The sequence below is a fragment of the Scomber scombrus genome, chromosome 6 (genome assembly GCF_963691925.1).
Source record: "Scomber scombrus chromosome 6, fScoSco1.1, whole genome shotgun sequence".
NCBI classification, from domain to species: Eukaryota; Metazoa; Chordata; class Actinopteri; order Scombriformes; family Scombridae; genus Scomber; species Scomber scombrus.
This window is the reverse complement of record NC_084975.1, coordinates 16,743,857-16,755,768: the sequence shown is the minus strand read 5'-3', so window position 1 is coordinate 16,755,768 and position 11,912 is coordinate 16,743,857. Positions and strand designations below refer to the sequence as shown.

The 11,912-nt window shown below is 39.6% G+C and overlaps 1 protein-coding gene across 1 annotated transcript; it reads right to left on the bottom strand.

Annotated features, from left to right (window-relative positions):
• Window positions 1-2,690: 2,690 nt before the first annotated feature.
• adm2b (adrenomedullin 2b) lies at window positions 2,691-9,824 on the bottom strand. Its single transcript, XM_062421494.1, has 2 exons — window positions 9,721-9,824; window positions 2,691-3,099 (listed from the first exon to the last, which is right to left on the bottom strand). Exons 1-2 carry the CDS (start codon window positions 9,822-9,824, stop codon window positions 2,691-2,693), a joined length of 513 nt encoding a protein of 170 aa, XP_062277478.1.
• Between the last annotated feature and the right edge of the window lie 2,088 nt (window positions 9,825-11,912).

The following is an 11,912-nucleotide window of genomic DNA, read 5'->3' as shown; positions in this document are numbered from 1 at the left end:
AATTCAGCAACACTAAATTGACTAACTGGATGATTCTTTCAGGAGGAGATGACAAACTAGAGGTGAGGGGATTGAAATATGAAGGTTATACTAATTCTGACTTCTTGGTTGTAAAATTTAAAAAGTTGCCATTCAAATGAGACCTTTTTATTTTGGGTACATTATTTTCTTGCTGATGCACAAAAAGGGGTGTTTGGTAAGAGGTTAAATTTAATTAATCAAAAGTAACACTGCACACCTGAAGGTATAAAACCAACAGTGATGTCATGAACCTGACCTTTAAAGAAAAGTAATGTGTGTAATGTTAATTGTTTAATCTATTCACTACAAATAAATCTGGACTCATTTGGATAAGACTGTTTTCTTTTCTGCCTCAAAACAGGACATCCCATAAAGGAGAGTGATCAAACCTGCATCCAGTGTAACAATAAGAAATATGGATAGCTACCAATACTAGTTTTGATGCTGTTGTGGTTGATACTATTATTCATATGAATGTTTTGTGTTTAAAATCTGAAATACAACAAAAAAATCTTTTTAGACAACAACATGTATCACATATAGCTAGTTGTGGCTAAAGTGGAGGACATGGTCACTACAATAGACATCAGACATCCTAAAAGTATAAAAATAAGAGAAAATCACAATAAGCATATTATGTCCCCTTTAAGAAATGCTGTTTAGGCTAACAGCATACTGAATTGTAGGCCTTGTCATTAAAAGACACACACACACACACACACACACACTCACACACACACACACACACACACACACACACACACACACACACACACACACACACACACACACACACACACACACACACACACACACACAGTCACAATTTAGGACAGAGATATGTAATGTCATGGTGAACTTGACAAATTTGGTGGCAGTGGTTTGGACTTTTCACTTTCCTTTTTGCTGATTCTTGTGGGCTTCCTAATGTGTGTGTGGTAGCCCAGATTAATAATCATTATACAATTACATATAATTGGTGGGTGCTCTCTAGCGCCTCATAGTGGACACAGGAAGTGGCATTGAACCCTTTCATGCATTGTTCAATAAAAGCCCGGGTGCAAAGACATTTACGTGCCTGCTTTGCGAGCCCTCCGACTTCATCACAGCCTGACATGCACGGGGAGTGAGGGCCCATTCATCGCTGCTTGTAGCTTTAATTATTATTATTATTTAAATAGCCACACTTACACCTCAAACCTTTTGTCAGACAGATAAAACACATGAGTGTTTGACTGAAGTTTTATTTCACAATTCTACTGTTGCAAAGACTAACAGTATTCAACCCAGATGGTTTACAAAAGGACACTTGGAGGGGCTCTCACAACATGAACATGAAGATTTAGTAAGGTGGGACATTTACAGCAAAGTGGTCTCATTAATTAAAAGTTAAATAATACATTTTAAAAATTCAAGTCATACTCAATTTAAGGAAAAATAAAGTGCTTTCATGCATTCCTAATAAACATTTAATCTGTGATAACTACTGAATCTCTCAAACAAAGAAAAGCAGGGGCTAAAGCTTCACATAACACTTTGATAGTCAAAATTCACAGTGAAAGGCATACGACAGCTATAAGGCTTTACGAATGATTAAACCTATTAAGGCTCTAAAACAGACAAAAGCAGCAAAAATCAAGCTGAAGCATTGCAGATTAACAGTTTACAGGTCAAAAGGCCCTCTGCTGTATAGTTGTCCTCTCTCTGGTTCACCTCTTAGTGAACTAAAGACAGGCTAAGACGCACACAGACAGATCATGGATTAGGGTTAGTGCTTATTTTGGCTGATTGTGCTCACTGGCAGGGTTTTGGGTGAAGGGTTAACCTGTTTGGAGGATGTTCTTGGTTTCTGTCCTCGCTGAAGTAAAGCTACTTGTTTGCAGAAAGATGAGGGTGCTTTTAAGAGACGAGGGGTGGATTAACTCCGAGCTCAGGTAAATTCAGATCAAGAGGATCACCAATGATGACGATATCAGTCAGGTAGGTCAGTTTGACAGAGGCTTTTCTGGTTCACAGTTTTTACGTACATAGAGTGTACACGGTGTCTCAGTGATTAGTGTCACTGGATAAGTGCCACAACACAAAAGTAAAGTGTAATTCAATCTTACTACAACTGTTAGTTCAATAGTTTCTATTTTTAGTAGCTGCTAAGATTCAGGAGTACAGCAACATTGCCTCAGCAATATCTGATGGGGCAACAAAATAAATGTCCTCTCAGTCAGACTATGGTGAGGTGTAAAGGTGTTTTAGTTCCCAGCTTGTGTCTCTTGTCGATGTTGCAATATTCCCAGATCTCAACAATTCAACTTTTGAGTATAATTTCCTTCGTGCCAATGACAATTCTGGTCAAATTGAACTATTATATAATGAATAAACACAGTCAACCCCAGTATGTATAGATGGGTGCTGAATTATTTAAGAAAAAAATCAATCAAAAATCAGGATATTTTCATATGTCTTACTTCTGATTTTTGATTTCCAAATGTAACTATTACAGTAAGATCCAAGTTGTTTTATATTAGCATAATGATCCTTTGACTATAACGAAGCTGAGATCAGACGAGACACCACTGACTGACATTAAAAGCTTATTTGTGCCTAACAGGACCTGGTATCTGTGAGACTGTAGATTAACTCTAACAAAAGTTTTCATCGAAGGCATCTTTGTGTTAGCCATAGCTGTGAGGACTACGAGGGTTGATGGGAGAGGAGTCTTCCCTCCCACTCTGTCCAATCAGTTGGTAGAGACGATGGCTGAGGTTCTGAACCTGACAGGTGCCCAGGACGCACCCCACCCTCATCAGATGTCCGTGGCCCCTTCCGCCGCCATTGTTGGCATGACGACGACTTCGTGACCCTCGCTGCTTGACTGGCGCTTCCTGTAGCACGTTATCTTTTTCGTTAAGCAACAGTTCGGACAACCTCGGTGGGGGATCTTTGTGTAAGAGCGCCTTCCAGATGATATGTCTATCTCCCTGGGTGATGTGGTTGTCAAGGACAACAGAGAGATCAGACACAGCAGACATGATAGCAGTGTAAGAAGACTTTGGGTGTTTGCAGGTTTTTGGTGAATTGAACCTGTGATGTAGAGAAACAAAGAGAGAGTTAAAAAGAGTTAAAGAGAGCACACACAGTCAGCCTATTCACATGCGCCTGTTGCCTGCTTGGGTTTCGTAGCGTAACTGGATCACTAAGATGAAATGAAATGCCTCACAGGAAGTCAGGCTTGTGCTGCAGGAATGTCTGCAGTCCCCCCCAGTTACCAAACAGAGAAAGACAGGATTGGGAGAGAAAGTAAGATGGAAAGATGGAAGGACAGATAGACAGTGGGTGGCGAGCAGGTGGGTGTCTACTTCTGTAGCTGACTTATCCAACTGTACTATCTCTGTATCTGATAAGGTGTGTAAATGTGTGTGTGTGTGTGTGTGTGTGTGTGTGTGTGTGTGTGTGTATGTGTGTGTGTGTGTGTGTGTGTGTGTGTGTGTGTGTGTGTGTTGACTACACACCTATCTGAGCATAAAGATACCTGCAGAGAACTGGTTGTTCCGCTCAACAGAGTAAACAACAAAGTGAAACAGTAATTGCATCAGATGCTGTGTAGTTTGAAAAAACAACATGCAGTATTACATCATCATTATTAAACACAATGGCCCAGTGCCACAAACCTAGACAAGTCTCAGAGCCCCTAACAACAAAATATGTGCAATCAATAACAAAGTGATACTACCTAATATTTTTTATCTTGTATTTTTCGAATGTTCCCACCTGTAGAAATAATTGAATGAAATAATGGCTTTTAAAAAAAGCTATTTCGCAGTGCAAAATGGATTCACTACAGCTACACTGGATCTGTGACAAATTGAAAGCAATAAAATCCGAACCGCAAACTTCATAACCCCTTCTAAGCATACAGTCACAGCCAAAAATATTGGCATCCCTGCACTTGACGCTTTGGTAGGAGACCACTGCTTACACAAAGGCATAAAAAAGCCAGACTGGATTTTGCCAAAACTTACATGACAAACCCAAAATCCTTATGGGAGAACGTACTGTGGACAGATGAGACCAAAATATAGCTTTTTGGTAAAGTACATCATGGTACTGTTCACAGACAATGAAATGAGGCCTTCAAAGAAAAGAACACGGTCACTTCGGTCAAACGTGGTGGGGGTTCAAAGATGTTTTTGGGGTTACTTTGCTGCTTCTGGCACCAGATGCCTTGACTGTGTGAATCATGAAATCATGAAATCTGATGACTACTAAAGAATATTGGGGCGCAATGTAGTGCCCAGGGTCAGAAAGCAGCGTCTCTACCAGAGGTCATGGGTCTTCCAGCAGGACAATGATCTAAAAAACACTTCAAAAAGCACTCAGAAATGGTTAAAGACAAAGCGCTGGAGAGTTCAGAAATGGCCAACAATGAGTCCAGATCTGAATCCCGGAGAACACCTGTGTAGAGATCTCAAAACAGCAGCTGGGAGAAGGCATCCTTCATTCTTCATATTTTGAGATGTTATGTTTCACCATTCTTCCATATTGTAGCTGATTTTACTTCAAGGGTCTCTTTTTTATTACTACACCCCAGATGTCGGAGAGGATACTCTGCGAGACTGCTGCCTTTCTTGGATGTAGTAGCTGTTTCTCCATCTTTTTCTTTAGAGTCAAATCCTGATCCTCTGTGGTCACATGGTGAGTACAGAGAGAACAATTAAGATTTGAAAGGGCAGGAATTTGAATGAGATGTCGCCATCATGAGGGCCAGTGAGCAGCTCAAGATTATACTACCACCCCGAGAGGCACCCAGCATGTGTTTTGGGTCTAATACAGTCAATACTGATACTGTAAAAACACAGAAGCTCTCATATTCCTCTCATCTGACTCAGGTTAAAACAGGCAAACACATTTCTAAAAACGTGAATGTGTTTCACACACTTTGGCACCTGACACCTGGCTGAGTACTGCTTAGTCATCTTTATGTGGACCTGCACAACACAGTTAAAAAGTGATGAGTTGTTTCTTTTCATGTCTTTTAGTCAATTATTAAAAGTTTGGACTAATACTCTCAAATATAAGCTAGCGACCCCTAGCGGCTCTGTCTTTCCAGCACCCAACCAGCCCAGAGTGGTTTGAACCGACTCAGTGACAACTAACTGACACCACATCCGCTACGCCATCAGCTCAGCTAAAAGATAATGTTTATGGTTTATCAGCAACAGTATCTAATAACAAAACTAACAGCAGAAGAGGGAGGAGCGGAGTAAGAGAGTGAAACAAAGAGAGGCAGAATGTAAACAGCAGTAAGAGGCCTCTACAATAAAAAATAAAAAAAATTCTCTCTCACCTCTCTGCTGTCTAGCCTTACTTTTTAAGACTCATGTCACCACAAAAAAACATATTTTCATTTATGCCCACTCTCTCTCAGATGTTTAAGTGTTCAGATCTGGTCTGTTTGACCATGTGACTGTTCAGAAATGATGCAATACTGAGTGTAGAATAACGTAAAGTAGCAGGGGGCCAAAGAGCACTCAGTGCTTTCAGTCTCTGTAGATTGTTAAACAGGCTCAAAACAATAACACAGTCACCTATTTACTTGTGTCCTTTTATACTGCTGACAGGTCCAAGTGGTTACTGTAAATCAAGACACTGGCATTTGGGGCATGAATCGAGGACATACATAACCAACTCTTATCTAAACAATAACTAAACTTAACTATGTTAGGAATGTATTTGTGTGTATGAAAGTATGTGTTGCAGCTCAATCCACATCTATTGACAATCTATTTTCGATTGCAGTACACATGAACTATAACCCTGCCTGAATATGGGTTTTGTTGTTGGAGGGTTTGGTTGAAATGGCATTTGAATGTAAATATATTCAGGGTGTCTACCTGTAAATGTAATAAAAATATTTTGGCATTAGCAAGGTCAATGTGTATTGTTGAAACTATTGATTTTTGACTGATTTTGTGAGGAAAGATAAGATTAGACCTATTCAAATCACCACGTGTATTCATTTGCAGTTTTCATTTATGTTGATTTTGCATGAGAATACTGTAGATACTATATCACCAGCACTCATTTTACATGCAAACCCCATGATGTGCAACTATCCTGCAAAATTTAAAAACATTTTATATCTGTGTATATTTCTGTCTGCGCAATCATACCTCTGTGTGGGCTATGCATGAGGTGAGAAACAAAGAATTAAAAGAGCAAGTCTGATGGAGCGAGATAATGTTTGTTTGTTTAGTGTGAAAAGTGGGCCAGAATACCATATGATCTTTATCCTGTAAGTAATCCTGACTGGTATTCTGATCACTCTTCTGGCGGGACACCTTGGGCTCTCACTGCCAACATGCGCGCACACGCTCATTCATTCATTTATTCACATATACTCACTTGCTGACTGACTAACTATTGAGTGTTAGAAACTTGTGGCATTGCACTAACTCTATTAGTATTTTCCTCTTTTTAATGGATGCTGAATTCTGGCAGCTCTAGAAAATACACACACACACACACACACACACACACGCACACACGCACACACACACACACACACACACACACACACACACACACACACAGACACACACACTGGCATAATGTTAGCTGGCGGGGCATTAGTGGGCACAAACGTGCAAGTGACATGTGACTGCCTGGCGACAAACACAGCAACACAAGTACATGAACACCCAAATGTGCAAAAATTCACTTTCCATGCAGTACGTGCATTTATCTTTATCTCTGTCTCATACACTCTCTCTCACACACACACAGATACATGGCTAAAAAGCCACCTGTGGTGAGGGTTAGAACACAATTGTCTCTGGAGAAAAAGCTACTTGGCGCAAAGGAGCCTCCCAAAACAAGGAAATGTAGGCCACTGAACTGCTTGCCATTCTTCATGTAGCACAACAAATACAGGTGGGCTGTAGTTGCTCTGACACACACCAATGAACTAATAAAAGTGTGCGCATGTGTCAAAGACAACTCTAAGTCTTTAAGTCTGTGCTTTGAGGTTGAACATTTGTCACAAAGAGCACAAAAAGGCAGCTTCAATGAGATTCACTGTCAATGATTGTGATGTTTAAGGTAATGTTACTCTACAGCAGCCAGAGGACAACTCTGCTTTTTAATGACACAGTTCACACTGATGTTTACTTATGTTTAATCAGATATACTACACCTCTCACATGCATGAATCATTTTAGTCAAGTTACCATTTTATGTTTTTATTGACAAAACTGCTGTATATTTTATAAGATTCAGTCTGATTTACTCCTGCCACAAAGAGGAGCATGAAATAAGTTTATTCTTAATTTATTTTATAGTAATCAGCCCTGAATGATGGCAGTATGAGTTGAGGTGAATACTTCTTTGTAATTCAGTGCTTTCTTTTGCGACCTCTCTCTCACCCTTTCCCTCTCTCCCTCATGTGTGTGCTGATTGTGTGAAAGTCCAGGTTGTGGACCTGTGGAGAGTCTGAGAGCAAAAGGAGCTTCTCCAACATTCCTCCCATGTTAGAGCCCAGCATGTGGTTCTTCACAGGGGAACTGCACACACACACACACACACACACACACACACACACACACACACACACACACACACACACACACACACACACACACACACACACACACACACACACACACACACGCACTCAAGCACGCAAGCACATACATACACACACACAGCTTCCTGTCGTAACTCCTCACAACTACTTTGTGCAAAGGAAACTTTTTGTCCCTATCAGAGCCCCACCATTTCACTACTAGTAATTGTTACTGGCTCTATTTGTTATTTTCCTCCCCTCTTCCTCTCTCTATGTTTCCTAAATTACAAGAATATTGTGTTACATCCATCAGTGTTAAATCACACTGAGATCTTCTCTCTTCTTTCCCACCAGCCAGGGATATTTTGTGCAAACCTTCTTAAAGCTCCTTTTTTATTAATAAAAAGAAAATGCATTTTACAGTATCACTGCATTACATCATCTGACTGCCTATTTGAGAACAAAATTTCACAGTGCAATGCACAAAAATGATATGCTGCATAACATGTATGCAGAAATAAAAATATGGTATGATATGCCAATAGTTCGTTATTGTTTCAAAGCGTTGTGAATTTATTGAAGCAACTCTTGATTTCACCTTTATCTTTTACTCTTCAAATATCCAACTTAACTAACTGTAACACTTCAACTATAGGATAGAAAGGATAAATAAAATAAAATAAAAATAAAATAAATTACAGAAATCTCTGCTACATAAGGCTCATAGACCACACATTCTCCCCTCGCCCGTCTGTCTCTGACACACAGGAAACACAAAATAATACAGTCAAAAGTCCTCTCAGATAAGTCACAGTGGCTCCTGAAAATTAAGCTGATAATGCCCTATTCTGCATGTGACAGTTGTTTTTAAAATTGGGCTCTTATTTTTGGCTTTCAGTCACAAGATGCATTCACATCCACAAATGTCACAACTTCCAAAGTGCTGTCTGTGGGTTGTGGGAGCATGTCATTATCGTCTGCATTAATAAATCGGTGGCTTGTTTGCTGCTCGGTCCCCCAGTGTGCACATGTGTCCTTGTCCAAAATCCCACTAAATCACCCTCACCTCTGCTCTACCTCACCTCCTGCTGCTGAGAGGAATCACCTCATTCTGCTGTTGGGCCTTTTCTCACATTAATGACTGTCAGGAGACCTTTAATGTCCTCCATTGTGATTCTCTGTTAGGGCTGCAACTAATGATTATTTTCATTGGCCTACTGATGAACCTGCTCATTGTGTTTCTGGCATATCAATCAGTGATTAAATCTATAAAATGCCTATATTACAAAGCCCAGTGGGAATGTCTTCAAATATCTTGTTTAGTCTGACAGTCTTAAACTCTCCAAGCAGATAGAAAATGTACAGTGATACAAGAAATGCAGCAATTCCTCCAACTAAAGAAGCTTGAGCCAATGTTTGGCGGTTTTACTTGAATGACTGAATAATACATTATCTTTTTGTTTTTGTTTGTTTATGTTTTGTGCAGTTAATCAAGTGGTTGTTTAGGCACTAACTATGATATTCATCACAAAAAATGGCAAGCAAGTGAAATAAAAGCTGTTTGGTAGTTTTGGAGGTTTTCATTCCCAGAATTGGAGATTGAAGTAGTGTCTAAAAAACATTTGTAATTTTTGGCTGTATAAACATTTTGTTTGACTTTTACAGTGATTAAGTGATGGGATATCAGAGCCAAAATATAATATAAGACCTGCTGCATGCATACGGAAGTGGCACCACTGGGGCACAGTAAGCCACTTAAGAACAATAAAGTTACCATTAGGCACAAAGATAAGACTTTATTGTCCCAGATGGACATTTGCCTTGGACACAGAGTGCACATTTCCACTGGAGAGTGACATGTAGATCAACTAGCAGTGTCTGTGGGTTAAAATATAATTATGCACATCTTAACATTTTGTTGGAAATATTTTTCCATCTTATAAATGTCCAATTCATTATAGCTAATATACAAATAACCTACCGATAACAGATTAAAGCATTTTCTGCTACTTAAGGACATCACTTACTGAGTGTATACACGAGCATCATAACAAAAACTTTAACGAAAGTGTTCAAGTTTGTTTGGTTTTTCTAAATTTCCACCTTCAAATAGATCTGTTTCAGCAGCGTGTTGATGCTACCTGTGTCTGTGACTGGGGCTCTGCGGAGTTAAAGCTCGGGACTGGATCTCCAGAGGCAGGAGGCCGAGTAGAAGGCACAGCCACGCCGGGAGCAGTGCGCACATGACGGCGCAGTGGAGACGCGGTGGAGACGCACTGTCCGGGGGAGACGGATCTCAGAAGACCAAAGTACTATAAGTATTATAATGTAAATAAAAATGAAAATAATCAGGAGAAAAAACTTGGTAAAAATTCAGAAAAAAACTCGAATCTGAAGTTATTTCTAACAAGTAAACTGTCCCGTGTATGTGAGAGACACTGACAGCATCCTCAGTCTCTGATGTGGTTTCTGTTGCATCCTCTGCACTCTGACCCTCTCCTCTTGCTCCAAAAGAAATCCGAAAGAAAATAAAGACGTGAAAACCCAGGAGCTCATTGGCCGCTCAGACTGGGAGCTACTGAAGACCTGAGCTTTCTCATTTATAAAGCCTGATTGAGGGAAGAGGAGGAGAAGGAGGAGGAGCAGGAGGAGGAGGAGGTAGCTTTATTATCTGTCCTACAACAATCTAACCTCTAATGAACCCCACAACCCAATTAAATCTCAGGAGTTCCAGTCTTCTCATATAAGTTACAGAGGTGCAGCACCTTTATGTATGTATTTATTTATTTTAATATGTGAGGTCAAGGTGACCTTTTAGATGTTTATTATTGGATTTAGTTTCTTTTTACACAGGCACTTCTATTTGTGTCCAGGGTGAGCTTGACCCACTTAGAAAGCAATTGCTGAACCCATGACAATCAAAGTCAAAGCATTAACAAATTAATTAAGAGTAGCAGGAGCCTGCAAATGACTTTGAAATATGTGTGTGATTGTGGAAAATTGATTGCAGACTGATAAAATACAATCATCCAATAAAAAATGTGCTCACTGCCAGACTCTGCTGATAAGAGATGAAGTGTGGTTCCTTGTTTCGGGCACTGATGGCTATTACCTAACACAGAAAATCACAGGTTGTATCTGGACTACACATATAGTGAAAGCTTAGTCTGTCCATGTGTCCTTTTTAATAGTTCTGCCTCAGTTAAAGGACATGTTCTGGTGACATTTGTAAAATAAACTGTAAAAACTGGCATTTATCTTTACAATCAGCAGATTCAATGTCACTAAAATAAACAGAAAATTGGGCATCACTTCTCTTTTTACTTGTTTGGAATTGTACATATACTGTAATTCTCCTTTACAGATTTTCTGTTTCTTTTACAGTATTTGACATCATGATCTATTTAACCAGGTTTATTTTCTTTTAACCAGGTTAACTTGTGTTATATTTTTCAGTTTATTATAAAAATGTCACTCTAGCTGTGAATTGTGCACTGCACATAATGTAAACCTACTAGTTTCAAACCTAGAGTTACAATCTCTCAAAGGATCCTAAGATGAAGAAATAAAAAATATTTTTTCTTCTACATATAATTATGTCTTACTCTGTTTGTTCCTACTTTCATTTTTACTTGTTTTACCTCTTTTGGGCTCTAAATATTCTAATTAAACAGCCTAAGGTGGAAATTAGTCTTTACTTGAGATGCTCACAGCTCACAGAAATATGTAGCCTATAACACAGAGGCCGGTGAGTTACTTTTTGCTTCGTATATGGATCACAGGCCAAGAAACCAAAGCTGTAACCTGCTGTGGCCTCTGCAGCAAATGTATTTGACATGGAGCAGCGATATCAATGTGTATGTGTGTGCAGACAAGTGAATACAGTTGTGTAACGAAGTATATGTTAACATGTTATAGTTTCCCTTTATTTATGAATATCCACATAAGGCTTGGCGTGACTGTGAGGAAAAAGAGAGCTAGTGTGGTTCTGCATTGGTTGTTCTCCTCATTTTCCCTGCATAAGAACATCTTTTCTTTGTGTGTGTGTGTGTGTGTGTGTGTGTGTGTGTGTGTGTGTGTGTGTGTGTGTGTGTGTGTGTGTGTGTGTGTGTGTGTGAAGGAGGAGACACAGATGAGGAGCTCAGAGTCTAAACTTGATTAAAAGAATGCTCTGTATGTGGAGGTGGCTTCAGACCTTAATTAAAGGGCTGAGTGCGTGTCTGCGTCTGTCTGTGACTCAGCAGTTTGTAGTATTACCTTCTAAGCTCAGTTTCCAACACTGTGAGCCTCAACTCAGTCCAACATGTGCATTAACTCATCTATCACAAGAACA